The 21,801-nt window shown below is 41.9% G+C and overlaps 3 protein-coding genes across 3 annotated transcripts in view; 1 reads left to right on the forward strand and 2 right to left on the reverse strand.

Annotated features, from left to right (window-relative positions):
- Nucleotides 1–10,933, forward strand: part of LOC307270152 (ectonucleotide pyrophosphatase/phosphodiesterase family member 7) — a gene marked incomplete at both ends in the record, with an annotated part of 11,516 nt that extends 583 nt beyond the window's left edge. The window contains 6 exons of the mRNA XM_080053320.1: nt 1,323–1,468; nt 6,877–7,011; nt 7,276–7,553; nt 7,971–8,181; nt 10,224–10,449; nt 10,860–10,933. Of these exons, the coding sequence (XP_079909446.1) occupies nt 1,323–1,468; nt 6,877–7,011; nt 7,276–7,553; nt 7,971–8,181; nt 10,224–10,449; nt 10,860–10,933 (1,070 nt within the window). The remainder of the gene's footprint in view (nt 1–1,322; nt 1,469–6,876; nt 7,012–7,275; nt 7,554–7,970; nt 8,182–10,223; nt 10,450–10,859) is intronic.
- A 2,552-nt stretch (nt 10,934–13,485) lies between these two features.
- On the reverse strand, nt 13,486–17,403 carry LOC307270252 (sodium bicarbonate cotransporter 3-like; the record flags this gene model as incomplete). The annotated part of the gene is made up of 3 exons (XM_080053443.1): nt 17,324–17,403; nt 16,535–16,636; nt 13,486–13,558 (listed from the first exon to the last, which is right to left on the reverse strand). Exons 1-3 carry the CDS (start codon nt 17,398–17,400, stop codon nt 13,486–13,488), a joined length of 252 nt encoding a protein of 83 aa, XP_079909569.1. The 5' UTR covers nt 17,401–17,403.
- A 133-nt stretch (nt 17,404–17,536) lies between these two features.
- On the reverse strand, nt 17,537–21,178 carry LOC307270153 (sodium bicarbonate cotransporter 3-like; the record flags this gene model as incomplete). Its single annotated transcript, XM_080053321.1, has 6 exons — nt 21,052–21,178; nt 19,681–19,932; nt 19,404–19,472; nt 18,927–19,100; nt 18,048–18,112; nt 17,537–17,552 (listed from the first exon to the last, which is right to left on the reverse strand). Exons 1-6 carry the CDS (start codon nt 21,103–21,105, stop codon nt 17,537–17,539), a joined length of 630 nt encoding a protein of 209 aa, XP_079909447.1. The 5' UTR covers nt 21,106–21,178.
- Nucleotides 21,179–21,801: the final 623 nt, after the last annotated feature.

Consider the following 21,801-nt stretch of genomic DNA (forward strand, 5'->3'; position numbering starts at 1 on the left):
AAAGTAGGCTACTCTCTTTAAAGTTAAAGTAGGCTACAAATTAAAAATTCTCTGGTACCAGTCTCTAATCTGAGCAAATGTATTACTGTAATTCCCCCCTCCTTAAACATTTTGATTGATTGAAAAAACAATGTTAATGTGCTTGAAAATATGTCCAAAAATCTGGAACAAACTCCCAGAAAACTTGAGGTCTGCTGCAACTCTCAGTTCTTTTAAATCGAGTCTGAAGACTTTTTTGTTTCCATTTTAACTTGCAATTTTTATTTTATTTGCTTCTTTTATTTGCTTTTAAATGTTTTATAATGTGTTTTATGTATTCTAATCTTGCCCCTGTAAAGCACTTTGAGTGGCCTTGTGTCTGAATTGTGCTATATAAATAAACTTGCCTTGCCTTGCCTTGCCTTTAAAAATAAAATTAACTTGTAGTCTATTTAAACAGATCCATACAATAGAATTTTTTTTCCTTTTATGCTGCTTGTGATTTAAGTAGTTTACTTCAATAGCTTGATCGTCACTCAACTGTACAGTCAGAGTGCACATATGAACAAAACACATTTCCACTGGATCACAAATACTGCCTAAAAAAAAACATTACTGTACAAAAAAGGCCTAAGTATAAAAAATAACTTAAAAATTCTACGAAATGCAAGTGGCAAAAACTAAATTAAACCGTTGCACTGAAAATGAGTTTCACAGTGTCATACATTCTGAAGTTGCACATGTTTACAGCGGCATATAGATAATGCAGATAGTCCAGTTCAAAGGAAGCTCGAGATATAATGTAGTGGGTGAGGGGGTTACTTTGAGTTCAGGAGTGTCATGGCTTGGAGAAATAAACTGTTGTAGAAACTTGCTGTTATAATTGACTGTTTTTTTGTTCTTTTTTTGCCATTTTTGTGTAGTTAGTGAAGTCAGGTGACTTTACTTGTCAATGGCTTTTGAAATGTATCCCCTCTCAAATTCCCACACTCCAGAGGGGGTCCTCACACAGGGTCAGCCATAGTACAGCGCCCCTGGAGCAGTTTGGGGTTAAGTGTCTTGCTCAAGGACACAATGGTAGAGATGGTGGGCACCGTAGGTGAAATAGCAGCCACCACTAGTTGTACTACTAACAACCTCCTGTCCGGTGCCGGGAATCCAACTAGAGAAAAGATTTGGTTATTGTTAAAATAGATAGATTAGGTAGATTATTATTTTAATGTCAGAGCACATTGAGACATTAAATTACGTAAATTGCAATAACAAATGAATAAAAAACAAGATTACGTAGCTCATTCTGTTAATTTATTCTGGAATTGAAGCATTTTTTCTTGTGCTTTTAGGCAGGTGGGTGGAGGATCATGAGGTCGTCCACAACATGATGTACAACGCCAAAACCAACCTCAAACTTTCCCACAAACGGACAATGACCCAATCAGTTTGGTGGGACAACGGAGTTCTACCACTATGGATCACCGCTCAAAACCAGGTCAGACCTCCCCCCTCTTTATACCTCATGCAATCACTTTAATTAGAAGTGCAACATTGCGGCGCTCCGGTGGCGTAGTGGATAGAGTGAATACCATATTGGCTCCGTTCTTTGTGCAGTGGTCGCGGGTTCAAATCTGACCTGTGGAGCTTTACTGCAGGTCATCCCCCCTCTCTCTCTCTCTCTGTCTCCCCATTTCAACTCTGTCTAATAAAGCTTGAAAATGTAGTACAATATCTTTTTTATATATTTATTTATGTATCCGTCTCATCGCTGGTTGTTTTCACTGGGAGGCTCAGTCCTTGTGATGTAACTTCTGCTGCAGTGGATTGTGGGTCAGAACCTCCATAAAGCTGCTGGTTTCAACACTAAAAAAATCACCACTGGTTGTAGTAGGACATCTGGGTATTTTTCAGCATGCTGCATCTGACATCATGTATTGGGACTAAATCTGTTTCTACCATACTAAATAGCAGGGAAGGATGGGTATCTGAACAAATGGCAAAATTCAGGATTGTTACTTACTTAGATACCATACCACCATATTGGAACTTGGGCTTTTTGTATTGATGTACATTATCTCGTAGTTCCTTTATGCATGACTTTGACTTCATAGAACCTCATAAACAGTTGATGCCTACACTGGAAATCCAGTAAGGTTTATTGATCATGGCCAGACCTTATGTCATTCTAGATACGGGTCTGGTTTTCCCGGCTAGTTGATTCCCATACCGGGAGTTGAACCCGGGCCACCTGGGTGAAAACCAGGAATCCTGACCGCTAGACCATATGGGAGATGTTTGAGTCTCTGTTGAGTTTCCAGTGATTTGTTACAAGATGTGAAATCATCATGTGAACAGGATGTATTTATACTTTTGGCCGATCTCACCACTCTTGTTTATTCGACCCATCTCCCATATGGTCTAGCGGTCAGGATTCCTGGTTTTCACCCAGGCAGCCCGGGGCTTATTCAAACGATTAGAAATCCTGTGTTTTGGCCGCAGCACCTGATTTGGTGTGACTGCAGCCTGATCATGACAAAAGGGAACTTATACTCAAGTAATCATGTGATCACCATCTTAATGTTTGGACAAAATATTGAAGAGCGTCTAAGGGCTCACTGACACTAGGTCATCTGTACCGTGCCAAAGTCTGTCTGCCCCCTAAAGTCTAGTTGGACCAGTGTGAGTGCTCCGTTCCATTATCAAGCGCGGTACCCTTAATCAACTTCAACAGAGGTCTACTGAGGCCAACGTACAGATGCTGATGAACCGAAATGCAGATCAAATCTTGAATATATTGAGTGAAACCTGTTTAAATCAAATGTTTAAGTTCCCATACCGGGAGTTGAACCCGGGCCACCTGGGTGAAAACCAGGAATCCTGAGTTATCATGGGAATCTGATTTATTAAAACATTTAAAGATCAGACCACCATTTTGACTCTGATATAGTCCCATATGGTCTAGCGATCAGGATTCCTGGTTTTCACCCAGGCGGCCTGGGTTCAACTCCCGGTATGGGAATCTCTTGTGCAAGCTCCTCAAAGAGACTCCTCTACTGCTCCTTTCACACAGACACAGTTCTGGAGTCTCACATTCTTGGTGAACCAGACAAATCCACCAAGCATTACATGAGATACATACTCCTTAGGCTGTATCACACCAAATCAGGCATGGCGATGAAAATGCACTTTTTCGTATTCATTTGAACTGTTAAGTGATCTTTAATTACACTTTGCCATTTGCAGTCATGTATCCCAACATTGAACTTCTGCCAAAGAGATTATTGAGACATGATCCAAAGATAACGTGTTCTTGAAATAAAAGCTATAAAAAGCGATGGCAGCCTGACTTCACTGCTACCAGTTTCAGACAACATTATGACGATGAGGGAGGTTACCACTAAATAACTTATCAGATTGTAGATTAAACATTGAACTGATCCAAAGATAATGTGATCCTGAAGTTACAGCTATTAAAAACAATGCAACATCTCTCAAACTCCTCCCGGTTTACCTTATCTCTGGTGGGTTGTCCCTTAAAAAAAGTTGTTACTTCTGTTTAAATTAATTTCAACAGATGATATGACATCTCAAAGTAACATATTGTATTATGGGCTTTGGGCATGGGAAATGGCAGTCATGGTAACTTGAGTACCTGTTCCCTTATGCCGTGATAAGGAGCATGCCATAGTCTGACCATTAATAATACATGATTCACAGCCCTCAGTTTCAGAATGTATCTTATAAAAAGGTCTTCTCCATTTGACCCAATAAAGAACCAGCTACAGGAAGTTAGTCCTCTGCAATAAACAAAATTCACATTCTGTGAACTGAGAGATGTTATCACTATTGTAAAGTCAAACGGTCAAGATTCCTAATTCTCACCCAAGCTGTCCAGGTTCAACTCCAGGTATGGGAAGTAATTGATCAGATTTTACATTGGACTTCTTACAAGAGACTATTGATACATGCTCCAAAGATACTGTGGTCTTTAAATAAAAGCTATAAAAAAATTAAGATAACTAAATGCTCTTATCTTTCTTATCCTTGACCAATGTCTGGGTTGTTCCTTCAAACAACCAAGAGGTAACTCAGATGTGGTAAACAAAGATTCAAAGTGACCCATCTTGGGATAAATAAAGTTTTTCTGATTCTGATTCTGACCCACTAAATATCTGATCCGATTGCAGATTCAACATTGAACTTGCCAGCGTTCCAAAGATAACGTGATCCTGAACTAACAGCTTTTAAAAACAATCTCTGGTGGGCTGTCCCTTTGAAAAAATGGTATCTCATGTTCAGACAAATTAATTTTTTTCAAATTTGTTCCAGCAGATGATAAGAGATCTGAACAGTCAAAGTACCATGTTGTTGTTGAGCTTCGGACAAGGGAATCGTGCACTTAGTGTCATTTAAGTACAAGTTCCCTTTAGCTGTGATAAGACACAAGTCATCATCAAACCATTCTAGTCTGATAAACAAAGATTCCCATATCCAGAACCATCTTTATAGTTTACTATCATGACTTTGATGGTGCATGCACAGTACTGTCATCATCTGGCCCGCCCAAATCAGATAGTTTTACAGATAGATTTGGTAGCTCCGAATTTTCCAAAAGTTAATGAGCTCCAATGGTTTGTATTCGTGTCCATTTGCCAGCATGGGAATAATGCACTCAATGTCATAAATTCCCTTTAGGCTTACCTTGATGAGGGACATGTCTTGATGAAACCATCAAATCTAGTAATAAATTCCCATACCGGGAGTTGAACCCGGGCCGCCTGGGTGAAAACCAGGAATCCTGACCGCTAGACCATATGGGAGATATTTGAGTTACTATTGGGCTTCTAATGATTGGTTACTGGATGTGAAATTATCATGTGAACAGGATTTACTCTACTTTTAGCCAATCTCACCACTGTTGTGTCTTTAGCGCAGTCCCATATGGTCTAGCGGTCAGGATTCCTGGTTTTCACCCAGGCGGCCCGTGTTCAACTCCCGGTATGGGAATCAACTGTTTATTAGATATGATGGAATGGTTAGACGATGACATGCACGCTATCACGGCATAAGGGAACAGGTACTCAAGTTACCATGAGTGTACAATATATTTCTCTGGAGAGAAAAAGTACACAATATTCCAACATGCTACTTGAGAGTCCAAGATGTAGCATAACCTGTTGAAATTAACTTGACGGTAACAGCTGTTTCCTCTTGTTCCTGGCACTTTCAAACACCATCAGAGGTCAGGGATAGCTCTATCTATCTTATCATTCCTTTTCCTATGTGGTAAACATTGATTCCCATACCGGGAATTGAACCCGGGCTACCTGGGTGAAAACCAGGAATCCTGACCGCTAGACCATATGGGACCGTGTCCAAGTATAATTAGTGGTCTGATCTTCAAAGGTTTAATGTATCCTGTTTACATGGTAACATCACATCTAGTAACGAATCATTAGAAACACAACAGAGACTCAAACATCTCCCATATGGTCTAGCGGTCAGGATTCCTGGTTTTCACCCAGGCGGCCCGGGTTCAACTCCCGGTATGGGAATCATTGTTTACTGCATTTGATGGAATGTTTAGACGATGACATGCTCCTTATCACGGCCAAAGGAAACTTGTACTCAAGTGACCATGAGTGCACGATATCCATCCAAGGAAACAATAATCCATCATGGTACTTTGAGTGTCTAAGAACTTTCATCACCAGTTGAAACAACTTTGAAGAATATGATGAACTAATCTGGAGATAATGCTATTCTTGACTTCTGATGGGGTTGTCCCTTTAAAGAACCAGTTTACAAGATAAATATTCTATTCAGCCAAATTAATTTGCTTCAAAGTTGTTTCGACAGGTGCCGATAGATCTTAGAAACTCAAAGTACCATGCCTGATCAAAGGCTCTGTCTAAACATTGGGAGTTGGGAGATGAGTTCAAGTTTTCTTTAGCCAAGAGCTTGTTGAGGGGTATGCCTTCATAGAACTATTCCAAACAGTAAACAGAGATTCCCATACCGGGAGTTGAACCCAGGCCACCTGGGTGAAAACCAGGAATCCTGACCGCTAGACCATATGGGAGATGTTCAAGTTGCTATTGGGCTTCTAATGATTCGATACAGGATGTGAAATTATCATGTGAACAGGATTTACTCTACTTTTGGCCGATCTCACCACTGTTGTGTCTGAAGCGCAGTCCCATATGGTCTAGCGGTCAGGATTCCTGGTTTTCACCCAGGTGGCCCGGGTTCAACTCCCGGTATGGGAATCAATGTTTACTGTTTGGAATAGTTCTATGAAGGCATACCCCTCAACAAGGTCATGGCTAAAGAAAACTTGAACTTATCTCCCAACTCCCAATGTTTAGACAGAGCCTTTGATCAGACATGGTACTTTGAGTTTCTAAGATCTATCGTCACCTGTCGAAACAACTTTGAAGGAAATTAATTTGGCTGAATAGAATATTTATCTTGTAAACTGGTTCTTTGAAGGGACAACCACATCAGAAGTCAACCATAGCATTATCTTCGGATTAGTTGATGATATTCTTCAAAGTTGTTTCAACTGGTGATGAAAGTTCTTAGACACTCAAAGTACCATGATGGATTATTGTTTCCTTGGATGGATATCGTGCACTCATGGTCACTTGAGTACAAGTTTCCTTTGGCCGTGATAAGGAGCTTGTCATCGTCTAAAGATTCCATCGAATGCAGTAAACAATGATTCCCATACCGGGAGTTGAACCCGGGCCACCTGGGTGAAAACCAGGAATCCTGACCGCTAGACCATATGGGAGATGTTTTATTATTGTGTTGTGATGGAATTTTCGCTGTGTATGAAATTCACAGACGGTAATACATTAATATTATGTTTACACCTAGTTTTCTCTCGTTTTCTTTCAGGGTCTGAAAACTGCTTCCTTCTACTACCCGGGGGGCGGAGCCAACTACAGCGGCCAGTCAGTGAACAGAGCGTTAGTGGAGACGAATGAACATATAGACGACAACGAGACAGAATGGCAATACAACATAGACAAGGTAACAATTTAGACTCTCTATAAAATTCTCATCTGCTCCTACAGTATATTGCAGTTGTAAAGTGTTTGTGCTAATACATAAAATAAAAATTATTTTAATCTTGTTTAATTTGCCCTATTCTAAAGGTGAAAATATCATGAAAAAATTCCCCAAAAATGATAAAAAAAATTACCGTAGATAAATAAAAATGCACAAATATAAAAATGTCGAACTATCACAAAAATGATTCCTTTAAATCTTGTTTATTTTTCCCTATTCTAAAAGGTAATGAGCTGGTTTTCCGAGGAAGACTTCGACTTGGTGACGCTGTACTACGGAGAACCGGATAACGTTGGTCACGCGGTCGGCCCGGAGACGCAGGAGAGGAAACGGATCATAGAGCAGATCGACCGCACCATCGGATACCTGAGAGAATCCATCGCACGCCATCACCTCACAGACACACTGAATGTCATCATCACCTCAGACCACGGCATGACCACCGTCAAGAAGAGACCACAGGTGGACGAGATCATACTCAACAAATACCTGGATTTACTCAGGTAGGAAAATGTGTTTTTTATTTATTCTATTATCTTTTTTACATTTCTTTTATGTATATACAGATGCAGGTGTCAGAATTTCCTTATGGATCAATACATTATCTATCTATGTATCTATCTATCTATATATCTATCTATCTATCTATCTATCTATCTATCTATCTATCTATCTATCTATCTATCTATCTATCTATCTATCTATCTATCTATCTATCTATCTATCTATCTATCTATCTATCTATCTATCTATCTATCTATCTATCTATCTATTTAATTTGACACCAGTTTTGAGATCCTGGACTATGGTGGTGTTGGCCCCTCCATAGATAGCTACGTAGATAGATAGATGGATGGATAGATATACAGACATACAGACAGACAGACAGACAAACTCATGTCATCTCGTTTCACTCATAGACTTGCCAGTTTTGAGATACTGGACTACGGTGGTTTTGGTATCCTGACCCCTCGGCCGGGGAAGGAGGCGGAGGTGTTTGATGCTCTGTCCCGAGCTCCCAACCTGACGGTGTACCGGACGGCCCAGATGCCCGAGAGCTTCCACCTGGCACGCAGCAAACGCCTCCCGCCCATCGTGGTGGTCGCAGACCTGGGGTTCAACCTCAACTCCGTGAGTTTATTAATATTCAAAGGGACAGTGTGTAGAATGTATTGGTGTTTTTCTACTGAAGAGTATATTATATATATATGGGCCACAGGGAAAACATATTTATCTATATATAAAAAAAATGTATGCACAGACAGACAGATAGATAGATAAGTGGTCGCAGATCTGGGATTCAACCTCAACTCAGTGAGTTTACTTAATATTCGTTAATACCTTAAGACTTAAAAGGTGGAGTCAGTGATTCTGGAGAACACTTTTTGTCAAAATCAGTGAATATCTCCTCACAATGCGCTACCTGTCCGTACTGTGTGTGCACCAGGGGCGAAAAAAACTCTTAATACACAGACTAGGCTCTGTAAACTGGTATGTAAACAAAAGGGGCGCATCATAGCTAGCAACTGATTTTGACAACAACCACAATCACTGACTACACTTTATTACTTCTTTAATTATATTAAAGGCATCATAGGAGATTATCTGCAATATGCACTTTTTAATATGTTGTGAAAAGTGCTTTTTACACCCCAACAGCAATAAATGACTTATGGGCAATGAAAAAGAAACGAAAAACCCCCAAATTCTGTACCTTCTATAAACCTGTTAAAATGCTGACCAATCGGAGACGATGGACCCGTATCTAAAGAACCAATCACAATCCTGCGCGTTCTCTCCCCTCTGTGTGCGAGCCTGAGCGCGTTCACGGAGGGCAGAGAAAGCGTTCGTGCCATATCGTAGTAGGCTACCTGGCAGTGGACTAGACCTAGTGGAAGTAGCATAACAAGCTTACACAATGGAACCTACACAGAAGTTACCAGAGGTGTGGACTCGAGTCACATGACTTGGACTCGAGTCAGACTCGAGTCATGAATTTGATGACTTGAGACTCGACTTGACAAAATGTAAAGAGACTTGCAACTTCACTTGGACTTTAACATCAATGACTCGTAACTTGAGCCTTTTGACTTGACAAGACTTGCTACTTTCCCCAAAACCCAAAGATTAAAAACTATATTTTTAAGTAGGCTACTGCTCTGTATCTTTCATCATGTAGCCTAGTGTAGCGGAGGAAACTGGTGGATGTCGCCTACCGGTACCGCGCTGATCTGCTTATCACTGGTTTCACTTCAGAGGTGTCGGCCAGAACACCACTTAAGGCCAAAAACGTCAGACTATAAGCATGAGAAGAGGAGTATGGTTTTTCCGCTCTTTATTTTCCTTCTTTCACAGGCACAGCAGCATAGATCGCAGGAAAAGAGACACAGGCTTACATTCCGCTCGTGAGGAGACGTTAGAACAGCTGTTGCGACCTGCGAATCGCAGCCGTCAATAACATCCATAAACTGTAACTTATAACAGCGATCGGGACTGCATGTACTTACTCACACACGGGTGATTCACATAAACACGTTTCAACTGTGTCGACTACTGCGGCAACATGCGCGCTCACACACCTGACCGAGAGAGAAGAGAAAAGGAAACTTACTAGACAGACCCTCCGGCCGACTGACGTCACGGCCACTAACTGACAGCTATACTGTCATCCACACTGAACAAAACTCATCTCAACACTCTATAAGAAATAACAACACTGTAACCTATAAACTTTGTGGCCTTTTCTGCATGTAGCCTATGTGTGAGTGTTTGTGTGTGTGAGTTAAATGTTAACAATCACTGGTAAACAGTGCAATTGGGAAGTGCAGCCAGCAGCGCTCGTGCACGGCTGTGTGTCGAGGGGTGGGGGAGGGAGTCCCGAGGGGAGAGGGAGGAGTTAAACGGAACTCCGAGGACAAGCTAATTTCAAATCATGCTAGCTCTCTCAGATCGTACAGTATAGCTTTAATGCAGCTATGCTTTACACACATGCTTTCACTATTTTATAGAACTATGATTATTTGTGAATATTTTGTTGTTCGTATGTAGTTTGACGCACAAGCTGAAGGCAATTTTTCTGTCACTTTGAAATCGACAATAAAGATTTTTTTTCAATATAATTTTTTTTTCAATATTTTTAAAATGTAATTGAATTCTTTGTGTTTCCCCTCCAGAGACTCATTGTGTACGTAAACAAAGGTGACCATGGTTACCACAGCGGAGAGATGGACATGAAGACCATCTTCAGAGCGATCGGTCCGGACTTTAAGACCAACTTCCTGTCGGAGCCGTTCGACAGCATCCACGTTTACCCTCTGATGTGTGAACTGCTCAACATCAAACCAGAGGCTCACAACGGCTCACTCAGCGTCACTCAGGAGCTGCTACTGCGCCCTAGAGGTCAGAATGAGTACTGCACCACTGAAATAGTTTTTTTTAAAGATAATTTTTTTGGCATTTTTTTAAGCTTTATTAGATAGTACAAAGTTGAAATGCGGAGACAGAGTTATTACATATTGTGTATCTTCTTTTGTTTTTATTCCTGTCTTTTAATCCTTTTGTTTTTATATGGCTCATAATCATCTGTAGGCCTACATCACTTGTATTTTATGCTCTTTATTTAATTGTGCTTTTATTTGTTCAGCACTTTGTAACTGTGTTTTGAAAAGTGCTATATAAATAAATGTTATGTATGTTATATTATTATTATTATTATTATTATTGTTATTATTATTATTATTATTATTATTATTATTATTATTATTATTATTATTATTATTATCTCACCAGTAGTTTCTGTTTGTTTGCAGGTGGATCCCAGAGAGTTGGTCTGTCCGTCTCTCTGCTGCTCTCGACGATTCTCTTCACTTTCACTTTGTTCTGATCAAACCAGAAACCAACAGACACCATCTCATCTCACACAACCCAACTCTAACCCTCTAAGCCTTACTCTACATAATCTACTCAATATCACTGTGTACTCTGACTGCATAACATCATGGCTGAGTTAAAGGTGGAGTCAGTGATTCTGGAGAACGCCTGTTGTCAAAATCACTTTGTCAACATCCGTGAATATCTTCTTTGTTCCGATCAAACCAGAATTGACCGACACCATCTCATCCCACACAACTCATAATGTCTCATATTCTACTCAATATCACTGTACTGTTGCTGGCTGGGTTTCTTTCAAACATGTTCAATATTGGTACAAATACCAATTCATTGACTTTGATGCTGGTTCATGAACATTACTTTTATTTCTATAACAATTTTCGTGAAATCTATTATAACAAGATGACATTATAATACATTACATTACTCTTCATAATCTACTCAATGTCACTGTGTACTATGACTGACTGCATAACATCATTGCCGAGTTAAAGGTGGAGTCAGTGATTCTGGAGAACGCTTGTTTTCAAAACCACTTTGTCAAAATCAGTGAATATCTCCTCGAGATCCGCTGCCTGTCTGTGCACTGAAAAAAAATCCAGTGTTAGCCTATTATGTTAATAAATTGTACTAAAGCCAGACAACACAAATATTTTTCCACACTTTATTATCCAGACTTGGAAATTCAATTCCATACAGCATAGCATAGACCCCTGAATTATACATATAAACATTGAATGATTTTGTATTTATTTTGCTTTGAGTAATTTGTCTCGTGTATATTGATGAAGTCGATCATTTTGTGGTCAATTTGAGATTTTCTGATTTGCATAACTTTTCATTTTGTAAATAAAATAAAGTTTGTGTGTAATGTGATATTTATTCAAACATTTATGATTTTTAATAATTTTCTTTTTAATAATATATATATATTTTTTTAATGTCAGTTATCAACTGGCAAAGTTTCATGATGATTTCTATAAGGTAGAAATGTTTTAACCCTATTCATCTACAGTGTCAAGACTTAATGCTTTGAATAAATGATATGGAGAAAATTGATTGATTACATTTTTTAATTTAAAGCTGGGGTATGTGATTTCTGATTGGTCAAAGTTAACATGAGCTGTACACTTTGACCAATCAGAGCGAGGTTTCGATTCTCCGTTCTTATTGGCTGTTGGGACTGTCCATTCGCTTTGGCACAACTTTGTTGGTGTAGAGCGTGTCAGGGAGGGACCATGGGGGAGGGACCAAAGAGAACAAGTGGAGCGGTTGAGGTATTTGGATTTGAATCTCTATCCCAACTGTCATTTTCTCCCCAAATCCTCCACCCCAGCTTTAACTTCTTTTTTATTGAAATGTACAACAGACTTAGATTTTCGTCAACAAACTGATTTTATTGAAATTCTTAGAAGAAACTACAATGATGGTGGCTTTTTCATTATTCAGTCGGCCACTGCAGGCAGCATGGTGATCACAAACACACACACACACACACACACACACACACACACACACACACACACACACACACACACACACATATTCAGACACACACACACACACACACACACATTTAATAAATCAGCATGATGGATTAAATAAAATCTCCTCCCTTCGTTCGTTTGGTCCCGTGGAAACGAAAATCTTCAAAACACTTAAAACAATAAAAATTAAACTTCAGGTGCTTTTTTCACATAATCAGTTTGGTTTAAGAAATTATAAAATTAGGCACAATCCAGTGAGTGTGTGTTTGGTTTCAACACTTCCAACTTCCAACCAATATAACCTGAAGAAACTGTCTCCAAAATGGCGTCCATGAGTGTCCTTGAATCACCATTACATGATGATAAAAATCAAAATTCAAAAATAAAAACTTTCACATTTGGCCCTTTAGAGAAAGCAGCTTGGCTAGGTCAGGCCTTATGGTGAGGGGCTGGCTATGGGTAAATTGATTTTTTCTTTTCAAGTTGATGAGAGAGATCAGTTTTCAGTTCTAACATTTAAATTAAGGGTCTATAGAACAAGTTTGGTTTGGGTGTCAAGAAACCAAATTTTTGTGAAAATGAAGGCCTTTTTCAAAAATTCATGATGTCGATTGTGGCCATATTGGAAGATAGGCAAACGAATACTGTCTGGTTTTCATGACACTCAAAATAAAAATATTCTGTAGACCCTTGCCCTCAATTTAGACATGAAAACAAAAATTTCACATAAATTTGAAATGATTGAGGGTCCAGGCAGCCCACTATGATTGGTCCATTGATCACGCACGCACGCACGCACGCACGCACGCACGCACGCACGCACGCACGCACGCACGCACGCACGCACGCACGCACGCACGCACGCACGCACGCACGCACGCACGCACGCACGCACGCACGCACGCACGCACGCACGCACGCACGCACGCACGCACACACACACACACACACACACACACACACACACACACACACACACACACACACACACACACACACACACACACACACACACACACACACACACACACACACACACACACACACAGCTGTTGGATCATAGGGATGTTTCTGCGTCCACCACTTTGGGACTCTCCACGTTTATCTGGACGCACGGCAGCTTGTCTTGGCTGGAAGACAAAAAAAAAATAGGAAAGAAATATGAACACATGTACCGTACTTTCCGGACTATAAAGCGCACGGGGGTATAAGCCGCTAAGAGCTCGTGCACAGAGGGGATTGTCGGGACAGAGATGGCTGCTTGAGATGCTCCCATTTATTAACATTTCAACAAACAAGCTGCATATTTGCATAACGTACTCAAGTGTTACCATTTAGTGCAATAGTAGCTACAGAACATATACTGTGCTGTGTAAACTGTACTGTAAACTTTTCAAGTTTCAAACTTAAACGTGCGCTCCCAGCGCACATAGGCCTACCGGCAGTGATCTAGGCTACAGCAGTGGTTTAAACCACTGATCTACATTATAGCCTACAGTAATAATAACATAACAAAAAACAAAGCTTACAGCGCTTGACGAGGCAACATCAATGGCTAAATTAAATGTCTTTTTTTTAAAGTGCAAAATAAAGTGCCTGTAACACGACAGTAAGCGCGTAAGCCTAAAGTTGCAGCAACACGGCTGCTTAAAATATATCCCTATACGGTAATCAGCCTACCAGAAAAGTCATTAATCCTCGTCTTCATCTTTTAGGCTAAGGTGCAGTACACAGCTGTAACCAGAAAAGTCAAGTCATTCATCCTCATCTCCGTCTTCTTCCTGCGTACTAAAACCACCAAAGTCCTCATCTTCAGTGTCGGAAACGAACAGGCTCAGGATGGCTTCGTCAGCCTCTCTCCTCTCTCCTTCGTTGTCGCTCTCAAAACCAACGAACTCCTCTTCTTCACTGTCGGAAACGAACAGGCTCAGGATGGCCTCAGCTGAGCCTGTGGCGGCGTCCTCCTCTTCATCACGCAGCAGTCCAGCCTTTCGGAACCCGTTGGTGATCGTGGATGTTTTGACACTCCTCCACGCTATCAGGATCCACTTGCAAACTTGAGCGAAAGTTGCTTTTCGCATGCGACCAGTTTTGGTGAATGATTTATCGCCGCTAGTCATCCACACCTCCCACTGAACGCGTAGTGCCACTTTGAACGCACGATTGACACTGATGTCGAGTGGCTGCAGATGCTTCGTTGTGCCCCCAGGAATCACAGCTGGAATCGAGTTTAAGCTCTTGATGGCTGCTTTAACAGAATCTGTAATATGTGCCCTCATGCTGTCCAAAACGAGCAAAGCTTTTTTTTTTGCGAAAGAATCCTCCAGGGCGCTTGACGTAGCACTCATTCAGCCACTCCTTCATTACGCTTTCCATCATCCACCCTTTCTTGTTGACTTTTACGGAGATGCCGTTCGGGATCTGTTCTTTTGGCATTGTAATCCGTTTAAAAATCACCATTGGCGGAAGCTTTAATCCAGATGCTGTGCAGGCAAGAACACAAGTGAAATTCGTTCTCTCGTGGCCAGTGGTTCTCAACGTGATAGACGATTCACCTTTCTTGTTAACAGTCCTACTGAGAGGCAGGTCAAATGTCAAAGGCACTTCATCCATATTTATGATCTGGGCCGGTCCGATGGAATATTCCTCTATCTTTCTTTGAGTGAATTCGCCGAAGTTTGTTATTTTTTCCTGGTAGTCGGGAGGGAGTTGCTGACACACAGTCGTCCGCACCCTGATGGACAGTCCCGTTCGTTTCATGAATCTGAAACACCAGGATGGTCCTCCTGTAAAATTTTCAATTTTCAGTTCGGTGGCGACTGTTTTAGCTTTCAGTCGAATCTGCACGGTGGAAACACCTCGGCCGTCTGCTCGCTGTGTGTTCAACCAATCTTCAAGACAGTCTTCAAGTTCGGGCCATCTGCGTTTATAACCTCTGAAAGCTTTTCTAGACTTTTTGCATTGAGACAGTTCATCCCGCTGGCATCTCCAACGTCTCACCATTGACTCGTTTATGGCAAGACTACGTGCAGCAGCTCTATTGCCTTCTTTTACAGCCAGATTGATTGCCTTTAACTTAAAAGCTGCATCATATGCATGTCTACGTTTCTTTTCCATAACTTCCCTTGCGCAAACTGTCTCGCTCTCGTTCTGTCTCTCTTACCACCTGTCTCACTCTTTTCCGGCCTCCAGCTTTCACAGCTGGAGCCCATGCTGGAGCCCACCACTTAAAGGTGGGCGCGGACAGGTCATAGAGCCCATAGAGTTAAAGTTGAAAAAAAAAAAAAAAAAAAAAAAAAAGTTAAAGTTTCAGTTTCAGTTGAAAAAAGTCGCGGCTTGTAGTCCGAAAAGTACGGTATATAAAAAAGTTGAAAAAAATGCATGTTTTTTTCAACTTAAAAATTATTAAATTAATTTATTTTTTTACAATTTGTAATAAAAAAGCCAAACAAGCAGCAAGACAATAACTATCAGCATACCAGTTTACAGAGCCTCACCCAGTACAGTACCTTTGCACTACTTAGTATTTAGAATTTATCTTATGTACATTTTGTTTATGTTTATCTTGACTCTCTCTCTCTCTCTATATATATATATATATATATACAGTCCCCTCCATAAGTATCGGAACAGTGAGGCCAATTCCTTTATTTTTGCCGTAGACTGGAAACATTTGGGTTTGACACCAAAAGATGAATATGAGACAATAGCTCAACATTTCAGCTTTCATTTCCAGGTATTCACATCTGGATCTGATACACAACTGAGAAGATATAATTTTTGGAAAAAGAACACAATATTTTTGGGCAAGCAAAAGTATTGGAACAGATAGACTTAAAGTAAATTAAAGTGAATAAACCGTAATATTTTGTCGCAAATACTTTGCTTGCAATAACTGCATCAAGCCTGTGACCCATTGACATCACAAAACTTTTGGAGGGGACTGTATATATATTTTATCGTTCCAACTGCACTGTGGGCCAGAGATAAACGCCATTTCTATTCTGATGTCTGTCTTGCACATAATCAGAGCTGACAATAAAAAGACTTTGACTTCTGACTTTGACTAATGAAAAGGTTGAAGTTTATAGTATTTTTTCTTTCACCTGTTGCAGCGTTTCAGAGCTTTGCTTCCGTCTAAGTCCATAGATTTCCAGATGCCACTCTTTGCCATTTCATCTGATATGTTCACCACGGATGGGTCCACACTGTTTACACACACACACACACACGCACGCACGCACACACACACACACACACAGTCAAAATGTAATCACTTTCCAAAAAGGTCGTAATTCCTAAGGTATAAAACTCAAATTGGGTTCTCACAAAAATAAAAATACAAAAATGTGTTATACAAGTACACACACACACACACACACACACACACACACACACACACACACACACACACACACACACACACACACACACACACACACACACACACACACACACACACACACACACACACACACACACACACACACACACACACATTTGTATGGCAATACTTGTGAGGACAATCATTGACGTAATGCATTCCCTAGCCCCGTACCCTAACCCTTACCATGAAATCGAAATGCCTAACCCCAACCCTTACACTAACTAACCCTAACATAAACCTAATTCATACCTGAACCTTAAAACCTAGAGTTAACCCTCAAACAGCCCTTTAAAGGCCTGTCCTTAAAACCTAGTGTTAACCCTCAAACAGCCCTTTAAAGGCCTGTCCTTAAAACCTAGTGTTAACCCTCAAACAGCCCTTTAAAGGCCTGTCCCAAATGGAGAACCAGACAAAATGTCCTCACACACTCACACACACACACACACTCACACACTCACACACACACACACACAGACACACACACACACACACACACACTCTTACTCACCGTTTCAGGCTTTTAATGGGGAAGTTGATTGCGTTTGTTTCGTTGTACAGCGGGTCATCGTCCACCTCCTCCAGCATCCGCTGAGCGTGCTACACACACAGACAGACAGACAGACAGACAGACAGACAGACAGACAGACAGACAGACAGACAGACAGACAGACAGAGAAAAATTAGGTACATTACATTTTGGAGTTCAAAGGTAACTGTGACCTCATGTCTCAAGAACGCTTTGAGGAATTTTCTTCAAACTTTGCACAAATGTTAAATCTAATTCAAGGGTCAACTCAATAGATTTTGCATAAGGAGGAATAAAAGCATGAGGCGGTAGTTCAATTTTTTTTTAAGATATTTTTTTGGAATTTTTATGCTTTTATTGATAGTACAGAAAGACAGAGGTGAAATGGGGCAGAGAGGGGAGTGACATGCAGAGAACAGACCGCGGGCTGGAATCGAACCCGGTTCTGCTGCTGGGCCCGGGGGGGGGGGGGGGGGGGGGGGGGGGGGGGGGGGGGGGGGGGGGGGGGGCGCCCTACCAACTGAGCTAAGGGCGCCCCCAGTAGTTCTAGTTTTAAAGGACTTAAACAGCTGAGAGTGAGTGAGTGAGTGAGTGGAGTGAGGTGAGTGAGTTGAGTGAGTGAGTGAGTGAGTGAGTGAGTGAGTGAGTGAGTGAATTCTTGTCGTCCTCTCTCTTCTTCCTGCTCTCTGGGATGAGGTCGTCCAACCAGCTCAGCTCGCGCTTTGCAAAGCACAAGTCCAGCAGCTTACGGATGAACACCAGGGCTAGAACCTGCAATGAGAGAAAGACCTTTATTAAAGACCCACTTCACCCTGTAACGAGAGAAAGACCTTTATTAAAGACCCACTTCACCCTGTAATGAGAGAAAGACCTTTATTAAAGACCCACTTCACCCTGTAACGAGAGAAAGGCCTTTATTAAAGACCCACTTCACCCTGTAACGAGAGAAAGGCCTTTATTAAAGACCCACTTCACCGCAAATCACTATTATTAGGCGTGTAAATAGTTTTTAACCCCACCATTAGATTACAGTCAGATTCTCGGGGTCACAAATTATTCAAAAACTATTCTCAATTCAAAATAGTTAAAAAAAAAAAAATTATCGATTTTGCAAATTATGAGAGATAACAAATCTCAGAATATATTTAAATAACAGACCCTACTTCTTATGTTAAAGTTTTTTTTTTCACTGAACAACTTTGTTTAAATGAATGTCTTGTTGTTTTGCTTGGATTTTCTGTATGCATTTTTAATCTGCTGTATGTATGATGTATATGTATGATGTAAGGTACTTTTTCTGTCCCTCTGTCTGTCTGTCTGTCTGTCTGTCTGTCTGTGTGTCTGTGCGTGCCTCTCGACCAGACAGACAGACAGACAGACAGGTGTGTGTGTCTCACCATCATAGGGAACACCACGGCTGCAGCGGAGGCCTTGATGACCCAAAGAGCGACCAGACAGACAGGCAGGCAGACACAGACAGACAGACAGACAGACAGACACGCAGACACAGACAGACAGACAGACAGACAGACAGACAGACACAAACACAGGCAGATAGACAGGTGTGTGTGTCTCTCCCTCTCACCATCATAGGGAACACCACAGCTGCAGCGGAGGCCTTGATGACCCAGAGAGCCACCAGACAGGTGAGCTGGACCACGGTGAACACATGGACCTTCCACAGGGGAACGTAGCGCAGGTAGATCAGGTCGGGCTGGTGCTTAGAGGGCATCCCAAACAGCTTGATACGGTCAAACAACTGGAATAGATAGATACACAGACAGACAGACAGACAAGATATCAGTGGAAAGACTGGAATACAGAGTGTAAAATAAAGTATTAAATAGATTTTTCTGAGCTCCTGCACCAGTGTCGAGGGGGGGGGGGGGGGGGGGTGACCATGTTCGGCACTATCGCTTTAAATATGCGCCGATTCCCTCCATAAAGTGATATTGAAATACCCTAAATGTATACGATGATTTATTGTATTTATTGCGATCAAAAGTATTTAAAATCCTAACATAACCAAACAATTACTATTATTCTCTTATTATAGACAGACCTGAATGCCTTTGAGAGAGGACACTCCCATGTAGAGGAAGACTCCGTACAGGACCGGCATCGGGATGAACTGGAGACACAGAGAGAGAGACAGGAGATTTTAATGTGAGTTTGAACATTTGGCGTTAACTGTAGGAACTAATATTCATTGTATTGTATTACATAAAAAAATAAATCGAAAAAAAAAAAAAAAAAAAAATACAAATAAAAAATCATTATTATTGACTAAAGAAATGTAAAAATAATAATAATAATACATTTAAAAATATTAATGTCACCTTGAGTGCGGAGGTCATGAAGACAGAGCATCCCATGAGGGTAAAGATGATGAAGCCAGTGACTCTTTGCTCTCTGATGCCCAAGAACTTTGGCTGCTCCCCGGGCGCGGCGCAGGAAGACTCCAGTTTCAGGCTGTTGACGTGGGAGATGGAGAGAACCGTCGCAGCTACAAACCAGGGCAGACCCATGACCGAACACACACCCAGCATGATGGCCACGATCAGCAGGTCCAGGTGGTAGCCACAGCCTTTCTGGAAACACACACACAGAGTACATTAAGAGAAATACACACAAAGAGACAGACACACACACACACACACACACACAGAGAGTACATTAAGAGAAATACACACAAAGAGACAGACAGACAGACAGATGGACAGACAGACAGACAGACATACAGACAGACAGACAGATGGACAGACAGACAGACAGACAGACACACACACACATATACACATAAATACAGATAAATACGCGCACAATGAAACACACAAATGCAGAGAAATGCACACACACATAGAATACATGGGCGACTGTGGTTCAGTTGGTAGAGCAGGTCGGCTGATGATCAAAGGGTTGGAGGTTCGATCCCCGCCCTGCCACCTGTGTCATAGTTGTTGTGTCCTTGGGCAAGACACTTCACCCACCTTGCCTCGTGTGAATGTCGATAGTTAGCCTGCTGCTATCGGTGTATGGGTGTGTGTGTGTGTGTGTGTGTGTGAATGGTAACGTGTAAATGGGAACAGGTCTCCCTTGCAAAAGAGTCTTCGGACTCAATGGGATTTACCTGTATAAATAAAGGTAAAAAAAAAAAAATGAACAGCACCTTTAAGACCAACCAGATCATACACAGCAACTTGTATTTCAGACACACTATTGCCACCTATTGGCCTGGCATGATAACAACAGTGTTTTGCTTTTATACTGTTTAATTGTAATGCATTTAAGTCCTGTAAAGTGGTCCCAACCTTGTTTTTGAAAAAGATATTGTTAATACACAGCCTAGGCTCTGTAAACTGGTATTCAAAACAAAGTGTATGTAAACAAAAGGGGCCCACTGTAGCTAGCAACATGCCGGTTTACAAAGTCTAGGCTGTATATAAACACTGGATTTTTTTCAGTGCACACACAGTACAGACAGGTAGTGGATCATGAGGAGATATTCACTGATTTTGACAACAAGAAAGCGTTCTCCAGAATCACTGACTCCACCTTGTAAGTACTATCATTTCATCCTAACCTTGAGTTTGTTCTCCTTCCGGTTGACTATGACGGCAGTGGATGGACGGACAGACAGACAGACAGACAGACAGACAGACAGACAGACAGACAGACAGACAGACAGACAGACAGACAGACAGACACACCTTGAGCTTGTTCTCCTTCCGGTTGACTATGACGGCAGTGATCTGTTGGTCCATGAAGATGAGGATGGTGCAGAGCAGAGCGGGGACAGAAGCCGCCAGCACCGTCCACCATGGGTTAGGGCCCAGAGGGGAGATGAGCCAGCCACGGTGAGGGGAGGTGGGCTGGAGAGAGAGAGAGAGAGAGAGAGGGTTAGGAGGGAGAGAGAGGGTTAGGAGGGGGGGGAGAGAGAGAAGAGAGAGAGGGTTAGGGCCGAGAGGGGAGATGAGCCAGCCACGGTGAGGGGAGGTGGGCTGGAGAGAGAGAGAGAGAGAGAGAGAGGGTTAGGAGGGAGAGAGAGGGTTAGGAGAGAGAGAGAGAGAGAGGGTTAGGAGAGAGAGAGAGGGTTAGGAGGGAGAGAGAGGGAGAGAGAGAGAGAGGGTTAGGGCCCAGAGGGGAGATGAGCCAGCCGCGGTGAGGGGAGGTGGGCTGGAGAGAGAGAGAGAGAGAGAGGGTTAGGGCCCAGAGGCGAGATGAGCCAGCCACGGTGAGGGGAGGTGGGCTGGAGAGAGAGAGAGAGAGGGTTAGGACCCAGAGGCGAGATGAGCCAGCCGCGGTGAGGGGAGGTGGGCTGGAGAGAGAGAGAGAGAGAGAGAGAGAGAGAGGGTTAGGGCCCAGAGGCGAGATGAGCCAGCCACGGTGAGGGGAGGTGGGCTGGAGAGAGAGAGAGAGAGAGAGAAAGAGAGAGAGAGAGAGAGAGAGAGAGAGAGAGA

The sequence above is a fragment of the Ammodytes marinus genome, assembly GCF_949987685.1.
Source record: "Ammodytes marinus genome assembly, chromosome: 25".
In the NCBI taxonomy this organism is placed as follows: Eukaryota; Metazoa; Chordata; class Actinopteri; order Uranoscopiformes; family Ammodytidae; genus Ammodytes; species Ammodytes marinus.